The sequence below is a fragment of the Protopterus annectens genome, chromosome 3.part1 (assembly GCF_019279795.1).
Source record: "Protopterus annectens isolate FY-2018-M chromosome 3.part1, PAN1.0, whole genome shotgun sequence".
Lineage (NCBI taxonomy): Eukaryota > Metazoa > Chordata > Ceratodontiformes > Protopteridae > Protopterus > Protopterus annectens.
The window spans coordinates 1,406,846,875-1,406,868,306 of NC_056732.1; the positions used below are offsets into that span (position 1 = coordinate 1,406,846,875).

Consider the following 21,432-nt stretch of genomic DNA (forward strand, 5'->3'; position numbering starts at 1 on the left):
CTTACTCCCCACTGTGTTACAGAGACAGAACAGACACGAAGACGACTGAGGCTCAAACCAGGAAGATGAAGGTTCCAGTACCATCCAAAGGTCCTTCTAGGAGTGACAAGGCCAAGAGATGGCTGAGTGGGAAGGTGAGAAAGAATGAAAATGGGACACACAGAGAACATAGAGGCCAAGTTATGGTAACTACATAAATTCTAAATCTGATTTTACCCTTTTCATTCTTCCCCACAAATGGGTCAGAGTTCCCAGCTACATAGCTCTTGAAAGGCCCTTACGCAAGGGCGTGCAGGAGCACTGTTGAACCAAAGGAAGCTCTGCTTCTGGAAACAACATCTAGTTTGCAATGTGACTAAAGGACAAGTGTTTGACCAAGTGGCTGCAGTGGAAATATAGTCAATAGAAGTTCTAAATGAAAAGCAGACAAAGTAGCCATAGATCTGGTAGAGTAAGCTCTAGATGCTTGAGGCAATTCTAATCTTTTCTGAGAATAAATCATGGAAATGCAATCCGTGAAACATTTAGCCAAAGTAATCTTAGAAGCTGCCTGACTCAAGTGGTTAGAGGCAAAAGATATAAACAGCTAATCAGACTACCTGAACTGTTTTGTTCTGTTAAGATAAAAATGCAATTGCCTGTGCAAGTCAAAAAGGTAAAGCATGTATTCACCTTTACTTGTAAAGTTTGAAAAGAAGACTGGTAACTGTATAGACTGGTTAGTCTCTGTCACCACTTTAGGAAGAAAAGATGGGTTGGTCGATTAAGACACCCTGTCCTTATGAAATATAATGTAATGAGGCTTATTGATAGAATTTACGAGCTTCAGACTCTTTTTGCTGAAGTGATGGCTACTAAAAGACCGTTTCCAAGAAAGAAACTTCATATTGGATTTGTCTGCCAGTTCGAAGGGTTTCTGAGTTAAACCCTGAAAGATGAGAGTTAGATCCCAAGGAGGAGAGAGATCCTTTATTGGGGGTCTAAGGAGGAAAATTCCCTTCATAAAAGCTTAACATAACCTGGACGAGGCCAAAGAGAAGGATTCATCTCCAGCATGGAAGATGGAAATGGCTGCCAAATGAAGTTTACTAGTAGAAAACTTAGCCCCTTCCTTAAAAACAGTAGGGAGAAAAAGAAAAAAAAAGTAGGCCAACGTAGGTGCTGAAAAGGGGTCAATTTTCTGATTGGAAGCCCAAACAGAAAATCTTTTCCATTTGGTTCTGTAGCGTTTTTGGTGAAGGCCTTCTAGGAGGCCAAAATAATGTCACAAACTGGGGAAGCAAGTCTGGACTGTCTGACTACTTCTGGAAGTGGAGAAACCATGCAGTTAGCTTGAGGGTATGGAGATTGGGATACTGAATTCCGGATGGGTGAGAAAGGAGATCCTGAATGGGTTCCAGTATCCATGGAGGATATTTCAAGGAGACCACAAGAAAGAGAACCATACCTGATGAGGCCAGAAAGGGGCAATGAAGATGACTGAGCTCTTCAGCCTGCTTGCTTTCTGTATGAACTTTGGAATCAGGGGAAAAGGATGTAAAGCATAGAGGAGACTGGGGGGGGGGGGGGCGCGGCTAATCAAGAATCAGAGCATCTCTCGGTGACTCCCCCAGGAAGGGGGAGCAGAGCGAAGTACTTGCTGCACTTGTTGAAGGGGTGAAGCAGATAAGTCAAAGCAAGGCTGCTCATGTTCACTAACAATGGAGTGACAGACCACTAGTGGAGCACCAGAATGGATCTGCTAAGTCTATCTGCCAGAGTGTTGGTTTTCCCCAGTATGTGCACTGCAATGACAAAGTAGTCAGAAGAAATGGCCCATTCCCAAACCCTCATGGCCTCCTTGTTTGATGTACCAGACTACTGGCATGTTGTCAGTGTGAACTGCAATAGTCCTCAGAGGGAGAATGTCCTGAAAGGCTTGCAATGCTAGGAATGTTCTCACCTCCAAGACGTTGGCATGCAACTTGGTCTCCAAGGGGACCACGTGTCTTGGCCCAACCTTCCGAGGAAATGACTCCCCTCCCTAACTGGGAAGCATATGCTGTCACTGTGGCAACTGGGGGAGGAAGGGAAACCACCTGCCCAGAAAAAGGTAATTGGACTGGATCGACCAGCAAATATGATGCTTGCAGACTGAGGCGAGTCTTATGGGAAAGGATAGGGGCTGGTAAAGAACAGACCGCTCAACTGCCAAGGTCCACTGAAGGATCAGCAGTAAGAATATTGCTAAATGAGACTTCCAAGATGGCTGCACATTGAGTAACAGCTTGTTTCTAACTCACTCTCCCAGTGTGAAAACAGAAACTCAGCAGAGAAGGCCTGTAGACTTGTGTTTATGGGTAAATTTCAGTAACTGGCTAGTAAGTACACTGCCTGGATGTCAGGAATAAAGAAGATCTGAAAAATATCAGCTACAAAAATTGAGGAAGAAACAGTGACTGGGGAAAGTTCTGCAGTTGTTCAGCAAAAAAACAATGCAACCTTCAAACATGATTTCCAGTAACCTACAGGAAGATGCAATACAACTGCATACTGACCTGGTTAAAATAAACCACACACTGATGGAGTATATCAACAAAAATGACAAAAGGCTGCAAAAAATGGAAGAAGCTTTAAACAGATATTCAGATGAGATGACAAAGCTGCAAAAATCAGAAGTCGAAATGAAGAAAAGGCTGGCTGAACATGACACTGCTCAGGAAGAGATGTTTCACAAATAATAGAATTAGAGGACAGAGCACATATGGGAAAACCTGAGATTTTCAGTTATATCAGAGAATCTGGAAGGAACAGACTGCATTCATTTTATGGAAGTACAAATAAGCAACTGGACTGATATTCCATAGCAGGAACTGATAGTTTAAAGGGCACATCATGTGTATGCTCCAAACCTAGCTATAAGAACGCAACCTAGACTTTTAATAGTAAAGATGCAATCCTACCAGCAGAAGGAGTTAATTCTCATAAAACTGTGGCAGAAAGACAAAATACTAAAAGTGGGAGACAGCAGACAGCAGAGTGTTTGTGGAGAATGATTACTCCTTGTACACCAGGCAGAAGTGGAGTAAATTCATTCCACTATTCAGGACATGTCGAGACGCAGGTGTGAGATTCAAACTGCTGTCTCCAGTTGTCTAAGGTATTCTTCCCTGGAGGGACAAAATCATTTTTTGATGAAGTACATGCTAAGGAGGAAATACAAAAGTTTGTCTAACAAAAAGTGAGCTGTGAAACAGAAGGAGATTCTGCTTGTTGTTCTTCTGGTAATAAATACCACCGAGAGACTGTACCTGTGAAACCTTTTCTATTATTTCAACTGAAAATGTTGGACAGAACGAAGGGAGCAAGAGAGCTGACTAGAAGAATCGAGAATACACTGGAAATGAAGCAGAGACAGGATTTGGGTGATGGAGAACAGTAATAAAACCAGTAACTTACTGTTGGATTACAATGCAATAATTATATTTGTGAAATATGACAGAACAAGAAAGTCTGGAAATATTGAACTTTTTCAAAATATGTTGGACTTGTGGGGGGACTCAAGTACAAGACCTACTTCAATGTCATTAATGTTCTGAAAAATGGTTTGGGGAAGTGAAGAAAGGGGAGAAGTCTGACTGTAAATAAAGAAAACATTTTCTTTTTTTTAATACTACTGTATTTGTGGTGTATGGTTTTCTTTGCATGCTATTTTTAAGTTTAATAGGGACTTCAAACAGGTGCTTTTTTTATTCTTTCCTCTGCTCTCTTTCTTCTTGTACAGTTTTGAGAAATGTAGTCAATGCAATGTAACAAAAAACAGCCTGGTTAAAAATGCATGAATGACAAAGTTAAAATTAATGTGCTTTTTCTCATTCTTGCATGGGGAAATGACTGGCTTAAGGACCTTAGATTGATTAGTTTTAAGACAGAGCAAGTAAATGAAAAAGAATATTGATTATTATGAGGCTTTTTTTAAGCAAATGCGTGTATACTTCGTAGCAATTTTGCAGCTGGTCTTCATGGATCCATAGAAACACTATGATAAAGAGAAACTGTCTGGTTTTCATGTCTCCGTGGAGACAATATCTGATAAACAGAAACTGGAAACAGTCTGGTGGAAAAGGATTGGCTGAGGGAAAAAGAAGAGAGAAACTGGCTATGACAAAGTTCTCTGAAAGCAATCAGGGGTTTTCCCACATGAAGAGCTATAAAGATGAGACAAAATCAATTAGACTTGAAATAGTGTTCTCAGTTTTTTCTTTCAAATGCAGTGGGGATACTAATATAAACAGATGCGTTTTTTTTTCCTCTCCCTTTTTCTTTGCTCAGTTTTACGAATGTAGGCAACTGCAATGTAAAAAAAAAAAGGGGGGGGGTCTGATTAAGGGAGTATGACAAAAGAAAAATCAGTGTGCTTTTTTCCCCATGCTTCCATGGGGAAATGACTGGGTTAAGACCCTAGAAGTTATCCAGTAACAAGTTTATTACAAAGCATGCACATGAAAAAGAATATTGATTATTATAAGGCTTTTTTTCTGGTAAACAAGGTATTCTTAGCAGTTTTGTGTCTGGTTTGCATGTAACTAGAAGACAATTTGATAAAAAGAAATGGCTTGGAGAAAGTGTTTTATGAAAGCATTCAAGTGTTTTCTCAGCTGAGACAGCTACAAAGATGAGACAAAATCAAATAGCACTTCCTAGTAGCACAGACTGTACCATGTGTCACAGCATGACCAACCTTTCTTTTTGTTAATTCTAGCCTGTCTGTGTGGCTATCAACTTAGAACTTTTATTCTTATTAGGAAGCAAAAACTTCAATATTTTAAGATGTATATAGGTTGTTTTGTTGTTTTTTTTTTGGGGGGGGTGTTTGTTCTGTTTGAGGGTTTTCAAAAAAAAAACAAAAAGTTATGTAAGATGTGGCATAGGCTCAAAATGGATATGACAAGAAACAACTGTATAAAAGACCAACTTGCTGAAGAGTATATGCATGTAACAAAGATTGGAACTAGATATAACAAAAATGCAGCTATACATAAAAGGTGGTAATAACTACATATGAAAATGATGCTTTCTTATAATGTCTTTCAATCTGAATGATCTTACAGATAAACATAAAAAGAAAGAGTGCTGAACTGTATTAAAAATGAAGACTGCAAATAGCTACGCTACAGCAGACAGACCTGGAAAGAAATGAACATGTGACTTTGATAAAGAGTGGTTTTCAGGATGGTTATTCAGCAAAATATCTGGGGCAAAGGAAAAGAGGAGTACTTATATTAACTGCAAGAGGAGCTCCAGTAGTACTAAAAGAGGGGAAAAATTCATAATGGAAGATATATAGTACTAAGGGGCTACTGGCAAGGGAGGAGGATCACAACGGCATGCGTTTACATTCCCCCTAAAATTGCTATAATGGATCTTAAGAAAATTCTGGGAGAAATAATCAGCTTCCAGCAAGGAATATTACTTATAGGTGGAGACTGGAATTTGGTTTGCAACTGTGAAGATGTGTCTGGGGGGGTCTAGAAGGGAAAACATAAAAAGGAGGGTAGATTTTTGAAGAAATTTATGAAAATCTTTGGCATGGAAGATGTGCATTCAGTACTAGGAGTCTGGAGTGAATTTACATATTATTCTCCAAGACATAAATTCTGCCTACCCCAGTTTTTGTATCTCCCAGGAACATGTGCAACTGATTGAAGGTCATGAAACGTACCAAATAACTATTTCAGATCATGCGGCAATAATAACAAATAAAAATGCAAGGTAATGAAATAAAAATTACACACTGGCGCTCTCCCACCTATCTGTTGAAAAGAGATTCATTTAAGGACTGGGTTTTGGAATTAATTCAGGAGCTGCAAGAGAAGATAGAAATTTCTTCTGAAAATATAGTTAGGGACTGGGATAAAATTAAAGTGGAGTTTAAAACTACGGTTGAAATAAAGGAAAGGGAGATATAGTTAAAAAGTAACAAGAATTATTTAGAGGGACTAACAAATGTTAAAGTATTGCAAAATAGATGGAGTCTCTCAGAAGAAAAGGAGCAGCTGCAGAATGATGCTAAACAGAAAATAAGGGATTACCCTCAATAACATGCACAAATTTAAAAAGACTGCTGTTAAGCAACTGTTTTTTGATAATAATTCTAGAGCACAAAAACTTTTAGCACAACGAATCCGGCAACAGAAAGTGGAAAGGGCTGTCACCAAGCTTAGGGAGCCAATAACAAGGAAGATAATGAGAGATGCTTTGGAAGTATTATAAATATTTCAGAAATTTTATGAAAGTTTTCATAAGGCAGAGAAATATGTAAATCAAGAAAAGGTACAAATAGAAATCAAGAAAAGGTATAAATGGAAACGTTTATGGAAGAATTAAATATGCCAAGGTTAGAGGTAGATGAGGCTCAATTACTAACAGGATAGGAAGAGATGAGATAAAAATGGCTATGTATAATAACCAATCTACAGGAAAGTCCCCAGGAACAGATGGTAGTTCTGTGGAAGTTTGGAAGCTAGGAGGGAAAAAAACTGATAAAAACCTGGAAGGTTTTGTTTAACAGTATTTTAAGAAGAGAAGTACCAACATCCTGAAAGAAAGCAGTAGTAACGGGAATACCTAAAGAAGGTAAAGATCCATTGGACCCAGGTTCATACAGGCCTATTTCAATACTAAACTACAATTATTAAATGTTTATGTCTATAATGGCTAAAAGAATGGCAAAAGTGATACCAAAATTGATAGACATGGATCAATGTGGTTTTGTGGAGGGGATGCAAACATCTGATAATATTAAAAGAACACTGATGATCCAGAAGGAAGGAAAATGTAAGAAAATACCACTGTTATTGGTGGGTTTTGATAGAGATTGACAGAGTAGACTGGGACTTCATGAGCAGGGCAATGGAAGCATTTGCTTTCCGTTATACAATTATAAAGCTGATAAGGAATATGTATGAGGGATCAGAGGTGAAAATTAAAGTGGGTGGGATCCTCTCTCATAACTTATGCTTGAGTAGAGGAGAACCAGGCAGGGTGGTTGTCCTTTTTCCCCTTTCTCGTTTGCATTACATTTAGAACCACTTTTAATGAAAACAAGGGATTCAGAAATTCAAGGATATAATTGGGATGGTAGTCAAGAAAAGCTATCTATATTTGCAGACGATATTATTTTATACATGACAAACCAGAAAGGGATATTACAGTGTTGTGGAATATTTTAAGGCAATTTCAGATTTTCTCTGGATGGAAAGTAATGAAGTTAAAACAAAGGCAATAGCGGTAAAGTACATACCCACACACAAATTTGTCCAACAATATCCGTATTTAAGGGGACATGATAAAATGAAGTATTTAGGAGTATGGAATAGAAATGACTTTGTTGTAGTAGCTAAGGATTTGTGGGAAGAGATTAAACAGAAGATAATACAAAAACTGAAAAACTGGAAGCTTTGTTATGTGGATATGGACACTAAGATACAAGCAATTGAAATGTTTTTAGTCCCTTTAGCCTTACACACAGGTCAGGCATATTTGTATCACCCAGAGGAGAAACTGTGGATAGCAATTAAAAAAAAGAGTTGAAGGATTTTTATCTGGTAAGGGAAGACAACAAGGGTCAATTGGGATAAGGTGATTCGTCCAATAGAACAACACATACTAGGATTAGCTAATTTGAGTGGGTATTTTAGAGCAACATAGGTAAGGCTCTTCTACATAAAACAAGCAGAAAAGTGTAATTCAAACTGGAAAGGAATGATTATGATACCGAAGGAAACTCAAGAAATAAAGAGAGAGTAGGATTTTGGATGCAGACTCTTAAGGAGAACAATAAAAATCATACAAAGCATTATATTCATAAAACAGCAGGGAGTACTCAAAGCTAAACCAGCATGAGAATGGAGAAGAGAGACTCTGACGACAGGGACACCTGTGGTTAAGAATACAGATAATTGGCAAGAGGGGGCTCAAATTTATTGGAGAAAACTGGCAAAGGAACCAAGGTATTGGGAGCAAATAACTAGAAAGGGAAAGGTAACAGAATGGGAAGAGGCCAAGATTTTATTTGGACTGTAGGTTAAAGACTGCTTTCCTATCAAGGATTGACATCAGAGCATAGGCACAGAGAAAGAAATAGAGACCTCTTAAATGAAAGACAAGCACTGGTAGAGTTTTTAATATAATCTAGAACAGAAGCTGCTGTTAAGAAAAAGGAATAATTAGAAGAGCATATAAAATATTGCAAAATAACTAAGAATCAGTCAGAGAAGCTTAGAAAGGATTGGGAAGAAAGACTGGATAAGCAATTCAGAAAGAGACAATGGGGGGGGATTTATGTGCATCTCCCAAATATGCAACAAAATCTAGAAGATTTAGGATCTTTGTCTGGAAGTGTTTACATATTTTTATACCCCATGTAGACTCCAAAAAAGTTTTCCTCAGGTGGATAGCAAATCTTGGAAGTATGATGGGCAGGAAAGAGGTAGCTGGGAACATATTTTTTGGGAGTGTAGTGAGCTGGCAGACTCTGAAGATTCCCTGCGGACTGCTGTGTCGGAGATGCTGAGTGAGTGGAATGGATTGAGTGAGGAGATGATTTTTTTTTTAAGCTATGATACAGAATCAAAATTGCCTAGACAAAGTAAAGCCTTATTGAATCTAATTATGGTGGCTGCCAAAAAAGCAATTACTAAAAAATGGAAATCAAAGTCTAGACCAGCTTTATTAGAAGTAGTGAATATAGTAACTGAGATAAAACAACTGGAAATGGAATCTTTAGAAAAGGGAAGGGGCGAACTACATAGGAAAAAATGGGAATTTTGGGAACAATATATGCAGAGAAGAAACGAGGTTTAAGAGGCAGGATTTGAATGAGCCATATGATGCTTAACTGACAATGACTGGATAGATTACAAGTGATGTATAATGTTTGCAACTATGGTTGTTTCAATGGTGTCTGTGATGTATAATGTTTGCAACTAAAGTGGTGTCAATGTTTTTCATTTATATAAACGTAAGATTCCATATGTCATACGTGATAAGTTAATAAACATGTTTACTGGGGGGATAAAAAAAGAATCTTGCTAGAGGAACTAGGATGGCAGCTGACATTGATCCCAGAGCCTGTACTACTAGCTTTGCTGGGGGGATGGATGAGACAGTATTGCCTGTACATCCCTCAATGATGTGATGCAATGAGTCGTAGTATTCAGTTGAGTTCCTATAAATTCCAGGGTCTGTACGGAAACTAGGTTTGATTTATTTTATTTATTTATAATTTATTTATTTATATAGTTTATTGAGATGCCTAAGGTGTTGGAGATCTGGAGCAAGTAATCCCTGGCTTGTAGAAGTTAATACTTGAACGGGGCGGTGAGGAGCCAGTCATCAAAACAGGGGAAACATCTGGTAGCCTTTGAGTGTCAAGTAAGCTGCCACGCCTGCCATTCATTTGGTGAACACCCTGGGGGCTGTGTTGAGTCCAAAGGGCAGTGCTCTGAATTGGTAAGGATTGGTTCCCAGCAGAAAGTGCAGATATCTCATGTAGTGCCTGTCTATTGTGAGATGATCGTGCACATCGTGGAGATCTGTAGAAACATCCAATCGTCCTTGCACAGAAGAGGCAGAATGGACTGAACTATAACCATTCAAAACTACGACTTCTTTACATACAGATTCAAATTGCTTAGATCCAAAATTGGTTTCAGGTCCCCTGTTTTCTTTGGCAGTAAAAAGAAGTAAAATTAAGTTATGAATCCTATCTGCTCAGGTGGGACCTCCTGGATGACTCTCTTTGTAGCAGCTTTTGTATTTCTTAAGCTGCATATTTTCTCTGACTGGGTGGAATGTCGTGGAGTTTCTTTTGACAGGAAGCGAAAGGGAAAATGCTACGTAGTTACATCCAAATAGGATTCTTAGCACCCCTTGTAATGTTTGTCTAGGTGCAAGGAAAAACAACAGACTGCCTCCAGCGGTGGACAGTCAGGCAACGCTTCAGGAGTGCTGATAGGGCCTATCAGAGGAGGGAGTCTCTATAGCACTGATTTTGCGTCCCCCCGCCTCTGGGGCCTCTGCAGGAAGTGTCCCCTGAGCGAATCCTAAAAAGGTCCCAGATATTTCCAAAACTACATTTTTTCTTATCCAACCCACTGGTTCCTAGAGAATGTACGCTGAGGGGTAGAAAATTTGATTCCAATGGTAGAGTCTTTCCCTCCTGTTCACTGCAGGGAGTGTATCTTTAAATGGTGGCCCAAACAATGATGCTCCATCGAAGGGGCATTAACAAATGATGCCTTAATGGGTTCTGCAAAGTCGCATAGCCTCATCCAGACATGTCTCCTAATGGCTATGCCTGAACCGGCTGCTCGTGAGGTACCCTCCGCTGAATGGGATAACAGCCTCATTGACGCATTGGAAACAGATTGAAGAATGGCCAGTTGAGGAGAAACCTTCTTGAGACCCTCCACAGACATGGACTCCAACAGAGTTTGAAAGTTCCTTTGTCAACTCTCTCTGCAAATGAGTGAAGTGTGCCAGGTAGCTCAATGGTCCCAGTGTGAAAGTAACTGAGGCGTACACATGCTTTCCAAATCTGTGCATTGCTCTGGACTCCGTGTTCAGTGAATGGACAGAGGAGCTTTGCTCATCTAGCTCCTTCTTAGCAGCTGCTGCCACAACTATGGCATTAATTGGGATTCCTTTGCTCACATGTGGTCTATCTGAAGGGGGAACCAAAAACTTGTCTGGGTGCCTAGGTATGGACTGACAGTGTCCGGTACCTTCCAAGCCCAGCATGAAACCAGGTCAATAAGTTCATCTGCCGGAGGTGGGCACCCAAGACGAAGATGGGCCTTCCCCAAAAGCCTCCAGGGAACACTGATTTCTCAGAAGGCCTCTATCAAACTCCTTGAAGATCTGTATGATGCAGTAGACAGAAGCCTGGAATGCTTCCTCTGTGTCTGGAATAGTTTTAAAGGCAGGCCCAGAAAAGCTGGCTTCAAATCGAATTCCAGCCTATGTCCTCTGCTGGTCAGAGCCAAGGGTTTAGGATCTGAAAAGGAGGTAGATGGTAAAAAAGAGCTCACAGTAGGGGCTGAACACCAGTGGATCTGAGGAGTGTTGTGGATCTGAGGGTGGCCCGAAGGGCTTCGTATCCAAAGAGGTCGGATCAGAGACCTTCCTTAAATTATCTGTGGGTTCCGAGGAAGCTCTTGGAGATATTAGAATGGGCCATTTCCTTGCTTTGGAGGGGGAGGCTGAGCCCCAGTTACACATGGTAGAAAACCTTTTAAGACTAATTTATTTCTTCTGTTCAAGAGCACCCTAGGATTGAATGTCGTGCAAACAGCACGAAGAGAGTCGAGAAGGGCAGTTCCAAAACAATACACGGACTTCTTGTGGGCATCAGAGTAAGGGATCTCATGCCCACAAGATGCACTTCTTGAAAACTGTAGGTTTCTCAGACATCCTGAACAGCAAAAAAATTAGTAAACCCTAAAGAAAAAAGGGTGTAAACAGCTAATAGTAAATTCTCAAGAGAAGAAAGGTTATACTAAGAAAAAACAACTTTTTTATTAATTTAAGAAAAAGGTGCATCTGCTCCCAGACTGAAATTACCCCTTTCTGGATGGCATGAACACAACAAGAAGAAATAGAAGAAAGAGAAATTGCCTCAACAGGGCACATATCTGAAAACACGGTTTAGTAACCAGCACAGCAAAAGGGTGTTCAGACCGAAGTTCAACAATGGTGTTTGGACTGGCGGCAAAGAAGTTGTGTCTGTATGTCACCTTTATGCCCTAACACCTTGTGCGGGAAACATGTGTGTGTGACATACAACACCTAAAAGAACTAAAGGCTTTGGTATACTGGCCGAATGTTGAACTATCTTTCACAGGAGATCTCTTAGGTAAAAAACACTGCAACAGTGATATGGAAGGATATCCTATAATGATTTCAGTTGTAACTATTATTGATTTATAATAGAATGAATTTTTTAACAGCTGTGTGATTGAGGTCACTTTCTTACCCATCAACATGATTTATGTCGCATAATACTCAAGACATAAAAGCTTTTTACACATGTCAGGAATCAATCAAAATAATGCTTTTTTTAAAAGTTAAAAGATTTTTATTCTTTTTGTGCTTGACTATATAAATTTAGGAATAAGAGGTGGTGATACAGATAATGCTTTGGACATGAAAATGCAGATATCAACTGATGTGTAACACTTCAAAGTCACCTGAACTTGATGCATTAAAACTTTAGAAGTATTTTAAACTCTAAACATTTAAACCAAACTTTTTGTAAACACAGCTCTGTTACAACATTGCAAACAGCAACTTTAGATAACAGTGCACCTTCTACATAATTAAAATGCAGAAAAGCCTACAATCAAATGGGTAAGGCAGAACATTATAAAAACACTTATTATGGCCATATTAACGCTTAGAGAAGTGTCATGTGTCTAGATTATTCACTATATAATAGATGACTTTCTGTGTTACTTCAGTTTGCTCAGGTGTAATACCACAGAGTTCAGTAAACACAAAAAGCTCCAATCCTAAGAGGACAAAGACCCTGATGTCTCCTATTACCAAAAAACAATCTACTCGGAACTGAGCAACATGGGTATTAGCTTTAAAAACCCATAATTGCCTATCACATGGCATATCCTTAGCAATAAAGGCTATAATACTTCAGAAATACCTTTACATACTGCCTCACAAGCCGTGCATATGCTACTGCACACAGTAAGGTGGGAAAAAGTACAGTTTTGTACCTACCATAAATGTAGATGTCTGATGGATAAGCAACTGCAGTCATAACATATGGGTTGTCCTGTCTCAGGCAGCCCTCGGTCGGCCGGATTCCAAAGTCTGGGTCCGACGTCGGCTGATGTCGCATTTCTCTCCGACGTCAGAGCGGCTGGAGTACATAAGCATCAGCGGACGCCATCTTCTTCAGTGTTTCTTGCCCCAGATGCCAGGTGCCCTCCAAGGAAGGCTGTAATCAAATTGGAAGAAAAACAGATTTCCAGACAAACAAGCAAGCAATAAACAGATACACCATAACAGATATCCCCAGCTAAGGGTAACAGGGATAGGAGTGGACCCAAGGCATAGAGGGGAAGGAGGGAGGGAAAACCCGACTGCAGTTGCATATCTATCGGACATCTACATTTATGGGAGGCACACAACTGTACTATGTCCTTCAAGAATGCAACTGCAGTCATAACATATGGGTTGAATACCATAGCTTAGCTGGGGGAGGTGGAATGCTCTAAGGAAAGGATGGTGTAGCTATCAATCCCTGCAGGACTGCAGAAGCAAAGCCTGCTCTGGATCTGGAATATAGAGGAAGGTTGTAGTGTTTGGAAAATGTATGCACGGAGCTCCATATAGCAGCTTCTAGAATGTCTTTTGTAGGCACCCCTCTTAAGAATGCTGTTGAGGTGGCTGTAGCTCTGGTGGAGTGTGGTCTGACATTGGCTGGTACACTCTTTCCATGGAAGGAATAACAGAATCTGATGCAATGTCCAATCCATTTTGAAATAGTCTGCTTGGAAATTGCTTTTCCTTGTACTCTAGGGGCGTAAGCTACAAAAAGCTGATCAGACTTCCTACTGGTCTTGGTTCTGTCCAGGTAGTAGCGAAGTTGTCTGTGAATGTCCAAGGTATGCAACAGTCTTTCCCCTTTGTTCTCAGGATTGGGAAAGAAAGTAGGCAGGTGAATGGCTTGATTTAAAAGAAACCCTAGATACCACTTTTGGCATAAAGGTAGGGTTGGTTCGTAAGGAGACCCTGTCTCTGTGAAAAATTATGAACGGTGGTATTGCCATTAGGGCCTGTAGTTCCGAAACCCTTCTTGCTGAGGTAATTGCCAACAGGAAAGCTGTCTTCCATGAGAGAAATTGTAAGTCCACAGAAGCTGCTGGCTCAAAGGGAGGTAGAGTCAGTTTTTCTAGGACAAAGTTGAGGTCCCAAGCTGGTACTGGAGCCTTTCTTGGTGGCTTTATATTCTTGATTCCCCTAAGGAATTGCCTTAACAAAGGATGTGAAAACACAGGTGGATCAGTGTTATATCTAGCTGAAATAGCTGAAGCATGTATTTTTATGGAAGAATATGAGAGTCCATTCTGTAGCATATCTGCCAAATTCCAGAATGAGAGGGATGTTCAATAATGATGCATCATGACCCTTGCTGGTATTCCAAATGCTGAATCTCTTCCATTTTGCTGAGTAAACCTTTCTGGTGGATGGTCTTCGGGCTTCTGTTAGTATCCTCTGAACTTCCTTGGAGAGAGATAGATTGAGGTTATTCATGGGATCTCCCAAGCTGTTAGCTGCAGCGTCTGAATGTTGGGATGTACTGTCTTGAAGTTGTGCTGAGTCAAAAGTTGGGGCCATTGGGGAAGGGCCCACTTTTTGTTGTGACATATGCTCCGTAGTAGTGGGTACCAGTGCTGTCTTGACCAGTCTGGAGCTATTAGGATCCCCTTGGGCTTCTCTGCTTTGATCTTTAGTAATACTGTGGTCATCAGTGGCAGAGGTGGGAATGCATAGATTTTTAGGAAGTTCCAGTTGAATGAGAGAGCATCTGTTTTCCATGCTTGTGGATGATATGTCCTTGAACAGAACTTTTGTAGATGATGATTGAGGTGGGAGGCAAATAAGTCTACTTCTGGCCTGCCCCATGTCGAGGTGAGTCGTATGAAGATTTCTGGATGTAACCTCCACTCGTGGGGGTCTAGGAAATTCCTGCTTAGGCTGTCCGCCAGCACATTGTCTTTGCCTGGAACAAACTGGGATTGCAACTGTATGTTTAGGCTCAGTGATTTTTCCCAAAGATTCATTGTCAGTCTGCAAAGGGGTAAGAATGGGTGCCCCCCTGCTTGTTTATGTACCACATCACAGTGGTGTTGTCTGTCCGTATTAGCAGGTGGCCTTGCTGAAGTTGTTGTTAAAAGGCCTCGATGGCATGCATTACTGCCAGCATTTCTTTTTGGTTGATATGCAGATGTGTTTCCTTTGGAGACCATTGTCCTTGAATACATCTGCCCTCCATGTGCGCCCCCCATCCAAGGTCTGAGGCATCTGTGGTCATGGTCTGTGTTATCTGAGGTTTTTTGAATGACATACCTGTGTTTGCCTGGCTTACCGAGGCCCACCATAGAAATTCCTTCTGTAGGCATGGAATGAGCGGTATGGTTGTCTCTAGATTGTTGCTGTGCTGAGACCATAAGCTTTTTAGGTACCATTGTAGCTTTCTCATGTGTAGTCTTGCTAATGGAACCAGGAGAATGCAGGATGCCATGTAACCCAGGGCCTGTAGGAATCTCCTTGCAGTCATCTGGGTGAGCTTTGCCAAACCTTTGAAATAACGAGTTAACTTCTTTTGTTCGTCTTCTGTCAGGTAAGCCATTTGAGAGGCTGTGTCTAGTTTGGCTCCTAAGAAGGTTATTTGCTGGGATGGCTGAAGTCTTGACTTTTGGAAGTTGACTGTGTATCCCAGAGCCTGTAGCAACTGTATGACATAATTCAAGTTTTTTGTCAAAATCAGTTTGTCGTCCGCTTGTATGAGGCAGTCGTCCAGGTACGGGTAAATTTGGATCCCCTGGAGCCTGCAATGAGCAATTACTGAAGCCAGGCATTTCGTGAATACTCTGGGTGCAGTAGATAAGCCAAATGGCAATGCTAAGAATTGATAATGCTCTGGCCCTGCAAGAAATCTGAGGTATCTTCTGCAGCTGTGTCTGATAGGGACATGCAGGTATGCCTCCTTGAGGTCCAGAGTAATCAGCCAAGACCCCTTGCCCAGCATGGGAAGATTATGCTGTAGAGTCAGCATTTTGAACTTTGGTACTATGAGAAAAGTGTTTAATGTGGACAAATCCAGTATTGGTCTCCACTGAGTTTCTTTTCTTGGAACAAGGAACAGTCTTGAGTAAAACCCCTGGCCTTGTTCTTGTTGTGGAAATTTTTCTATTGCTTTGATCTGAGCAAGCAGAGAAATTTGCTTGATAGCCTCTGCCCTCTGGTTTTGTGGTAGGTTTGGCATGCCTTGTTTTCTTGGTAAGGTATGAAAGTGGAACCTGTAACCTTGGTCTATAATGTCCAAAATCCATTTGTCCTTTGTCAATCTGTGCCAATTGTCTGAAAACAGAGATAATTTTCCACCCAAAGGAGCTTCTGTTTGCTCCTTGGTCAGCGGAAGTAGAGGAAAGTCATTGAGATTGTCCCTGTGGGGCAGGAGAAACCCCTGCGTTACTTCTTTGGTTTGTTGGTTGCCATTGTCGTCCCCTGTAGGAACCTCTGTATTGCCCTCTTCCTCGGCCACGCCTGTTTTTACCCCTTTGAAATCTTTCAGGATTAGGAAAGGACCAGTTTTTAGAAGGCCAATTTCTGCTGAATCTGGGAGGCTGAACCTGGAGGAAATCTTTGACTGTCTGAACTGACTTGGCTTTTTCCTCAATGGACTTTAACACATCTTTAGCATTAGCACCAAAAAGCTTGTTCTTTTCCAAGGTGCATCAAGAAGTTTTGCCTTAACATGATCTGGTAGAGGTTGTTCTTTTAACCATGCATGTCTACGAATGACCGCCCCTGTCATAGCTGCCCTACATGAAGCTTCCAATGCATCATATCCACACTGCAGAAAGTGATTGCTAACTTGCTGAGAATTATGTACTGCCTCCTGCAAAGATTTCCTATCTAAAGGTTCAGGAGAGGCCAATGTTTTCTGTAAATCATCTAACAGGTAATCCTGATATTGAAACATATGAAAGAGACAACTGAGGGCTCTCATAGATAAAGTAGTGGAGGTGTAGACCTTCTTCCCCCATCTCTCTAATGACCTAGCTTCCCTGATGGAAGGTAAGGGATTTTTGGAGGTGGTAGCCGAAACCCCTTTCGGTCCCTGTGAAATTGTTTCTAAATCAACAGCATGGGCCCTAAAGAAATGAGAATGTGTTTCTGGGACCCTATAGTATCTGCCAGGCTTGGCAGGAGCAGGAGGAAGAGTATCAGGGGTAACACTGGAGTCAGAGTATAGATCATCCAAAACATCAAGCACAGGAGGTATAGCTAAGGGCCTGTGTTGGGGCTTTTTAAGGAAGGTTCGAAGGCGCTTTCTGGAATCAGAAAATTCCTTGCCTTGCCACTTAAAATGTTCCCTCATGGAATGCAGAACTTCCCCAAAAGAAATATCCTCAGGAGGGGAGGCCGAGGGGATGGAATCCTCTGCATCCGAGTCCTCATAGGTCTGGAAGGGCTCTTCCTGGCTATCAGAGTGAACAGAGTCCTCAGAATCTCCATCTGAAGGGAGAGGGTCAGAGGGTTCAACCCGGGGCCTCTTATCAGGAGGAGGCTGGGGTCCTCTCTCTGGATGGGCCTGGGAACCTCTGATCATGGAAATTAAGTCTGCGACCATAGTCATGATTTGTGTTTCAGGAGTAGGCTGAGGTAAAGCTTTAGCAGTAAGGTGCTTGGTCTTGCTGGCTGCCTTAGCACGTGTGTAGGCCTTGATAGACATGGACATGGGAGGCCTAGCAGCTCCACGTGCAGGAGTGACCTTATCCACAGCAATGGTCTCGGGCATTTCCTCGGTTTCAGTATCCGGAGGAAAATCAATAACTGGCGTCGGTGTGGTCTCCGGTACCGGAGGTATCGGTAATGCGGTGTTTTCGGTTCGGAGCAGTGAAATAACCGCCTCAGAGGGAACCGGGGCACTCGCGGTAGGTTTTGGCGTGGTGTCGGTGGAAGACGCGGGCCGAGGATGTCGGTCCCAGTCTTTTCGTTTCTTGGGAGTCTGCGATGTCGGTAGTTCCGACGACATTGTATAATTGAATTTTTCGCCGAAAAAGTCTTCAGCGAACTCCACCCGGCGCCTGAGAGTGCGCTTATTGAAGCGAGCACAGGCGGCACAGGCCGAGAAGTCGTGGTCTGGGCCAAGGCAAGGAAGGCAGTAAGGGTGGAAATCCTTATGAGGTATTTGTTTACCACAAGACAAACAATTATTTACTTTTTCAGTAATTTCTGACATCGGCTGAGGCAAGAAAAGGTCCCCAACGGGGTACTTAGCTTTTTTGATGACTTCGGATTCGAAGAATACAGAAGCTGACCGACCGGCACTTGCGAACTGCTTCTGCTTCGGGCACCGCGCGGCAAGAAAGACTGAAGATGGCGTCGGCTGATGCTTATGTACTCCAGCCGCTCTGATGTCGGAGAGAAATGCGACATCAGCCGACGTCGGACCCAGACTTTGGAATCCGGCCGACCGGGGGCTGCCTGAGGCAGGACAACCCATATGTTATGACTGCAGTTGCATTCTTGAAGGACATCATGACTTGGTACGCATATCGGCAGACATCAAAAAGCTAACATAGTACCACCTCGTTTCACTGACGCAAGCAAAATGAGCCTGAGAAAGAGGTGGCTGCGAAAAATGTTATTTTTGCTGTGGTACATAAATAACACTCAGCAAAAATACCTGACAGACAGAGGACAAATCCCCCTCTGAATGGGGATGCCTAAACTGTTAAGAACCTGCAATTTATCAAATAGAAATTGAACAAGCCACATGGACTCTATAAAATCCTTACATACCAGAATTTTTGCTACTCTGTACTGTGGTGACTAGACAGTGATCACTGAGATGAAGAAAGCATTGACTTTCAAAATGATGACTTTTCAGCAGACTTCAATATCAGCTCAGCTGCCTTCTGGTTAAAACACGTATACCTTTGAGAAAGTCCATGCAGAATAATGGACCTTTTAGAATTCCTTAAGAAGACACAAACCATGAAATAAAAAAAATAAACTAAACAATACATAACAAAAATAAGCACTGTTCCAAAGCAGACTACATTCACAGCAAAATCTGCTTTAATATTCCACTCTCACTGCAACATTGGTAAAATATCATTTATGCCTGAGGTGATTGTGCATTTTGCCTCCCTAACCATACTTCAAATGTGTTTTTTCACAGTACCGTCCTAAGGCCACATTTCAAACAAAACATTTTTTTCTCAAGTACTCGGATGGCTAACAAAACTTCACAAAATAAATGTTTCTCTGTATTACATTTGCAGTATGTGCACAATAAGGGCATGCATATGTATTCTCCTCCTGGGATGTACTAGAATTAGTACAGATAATGGCTACTTACCGGTTGGGAAGTTGGAGAGTATGGTGCATCCCATTTAATGTTGCTGCCTTTAGTCAAGTCCCCAGTAGAACCCTGCAAAATACAGACTATTAAAATATGTCGGAAACCAGCCAAAAAGTCCATTACTGAATATAAATTACCTCTAAAAGGAAATCAAACATTTTAATAAAATTTCCTCAGATAAAATGAGGAAAAAATTTAAACTACATAAAAACATCAAGACCAAATCTAGACTAACTTTACATACTGGTGCCAAACTGAATAATCTTCATTTCTGTCCTTGCTTACCTCCCAGAAATGCAACATGCTGTCCAATAAAAAAAAAAAACTGGCAATCACAGCTCAATTACAGCCTTGTAAACAGAAAGCTTTATATAATAGTACACCTTCTACATAACCAAGTAAAATGCAGAAAGGCTTGCCATCTAATGGATGAGGTAGAACATTACAAGAAACACTTCTGATTATGGCTACATTAACTCAAATACAATCTTATAAAACATTTAACTTTTACTACAAAATAAGGCATAAATGCCATGATTTGGCCTCTCTTAATATAATGCCATAGACTTAAAGCAACCACTTCCTAAATTTGGTCAAAGTCTCCATTGTGATTCTGTAGTACAACAGCAATGAGTTCTCATTCTTGGCCCAAGGCAAGATTATGTATTAAACTCTTACAATAAACAGTTTGGAAGCTTATATACTAGGCAACCTTCCACAATTCCAAAATGGAAATTACAAAATTTCCAATTTACTAAACTATGTTCAGTTTAAGCATATTAAAGTAAAGGTACAGGAAAATGTAATTATAAAGAACACTGCTACTGTGACCATTTCATTTAATTTGTTAAACAGGTAATTGAACTTGTCTGTCTTGGACCCTTAACCCTAGTCACAAGGTTAAAGGCAAATGCACAATAAAACGTTTAGAGCAGCCATCCAACCTGCACTTGTTTGTGAGATGAAACAAAAGTACCCACAGAAAACTCACAAAGACAAGGGAGTGGGAAACATGCAAAATCTACAGATACTAATCAGACGTGGCTAATTCCTGCAGCCAATTGCTGTAACATGTATTTTAGCTACTGAAAAAAACGTTCTTTTCCTTAGTTTTACAGTAAGACGCTGTCCGGTTCGACTCTCAGCTACAGCGTCTTCTGCGTGGAGACATGCATGAATAAGCGTACCTTCGTTGAAGGTTGTGCGTCAGGGCTGGCAATTCGCTATGTAAAAATCAACTGCCAATCATTAGCGGACTGGAGTTCCGCTGTGGCGACCCCTAACCGGGAAAAGCCAAAAGACACAGCAACCACCACCCTGAAGAATAAATTAAGTTACTCTGTTCATATCATGTTTTTAAGCATAACAAAGTTTCAACCAAGAGAAATCACTATGGGAATTAACCTATGACCAGAGCCATTTTTAGGTAAATTTGTTCCCAAATCCCTTCTTCAAACTAATCTATGTCTGATGCCCCTTGCAGGCTGAATGGCTCCAGCACCCAGGACAATCATCCTTGTCTAAGAAATGTACAGGAAGTTAAGGTATCCAACACACTTCCTTTGCTATTCTGCAGTAAATTAATTCCGCCACTTGCTTGCACCTTATGGCACTTGCATGGTATAAGGAAGAGTGAGACTGTAAATGTGTCTGTATCATGTTTATACAGTGATTAATATGTTACTGCCCTGGCTTTATTTTGCTAATATATTTAACAACATTCTCTTTCACACAGTGTCAGTACAATTTTTACTAAAGTTAAAAAGTCAGTTCATTACAAGAACACTTCCCAAACTTGCCATAATCAATACATGGTCTCATATGAATATTTACTACATTACTTACATTTACCAAAATTCATAAAGAGATGCATTCATATCAAAATGGTTAATCTATCAAGAGGACCTCCCTTGCTGGGGCCGGTGGTTAGGTTCATGCTGTCCTGCAGTCAGAAAATATTATCTTTCTCTTTTAAGTTCTTGCTCTCATGTATAGGTCTGCACCCATGTCATCAAACACTGACTATATGAGCACAGTCTCTGTACTTGCAAGTTTACCTTCTAGCCACTAGCAGGCAACTTGCAAACTCAAGAAACAAAAAAAAAATTCAGGAACTTGTAACAAGATGGTGGCAAATGGCTGTTTGGCTAATATGTTAACATATCCTCACGGTCACTTTGTGTACAAAAACACTGACTGTCTTATACAACTGGTAGTGCTCTATACTGACTGTCTGTGCTATGTTATTTTTATGAAAGTGTACTGTTTTGTTC

At 40.9% G+C, this 21,432-nt stretch overlaps 1 protein-coding gene across 15 annotated transcripts in view; it reads right to left on the reverse strand.

Annotated features, from left to right (window-relative positions):
• SCRIB (scribble planar cell polarity protein) overlaps positions 1-21,432 on the reverse strand; it is a 2,800,411-nt gene that overhangs the window by 919,693 nt on the left and 1,859,286 nt on the right. For all 15 annotated transcript variants that reach the window (XM_044067477.1, XM_044067487.1, XM_044067486.1 and 12 more), the window contains one exon: positions 19,157-19,228. In XM_044067477.1, the coding sequence (XP_043923412.1) occupies positions 19,157-19,228 (72 nt within the window). The remainder of the gene's footprint in view (positions 1-19,156; positions 19,229-21,432) is intronic.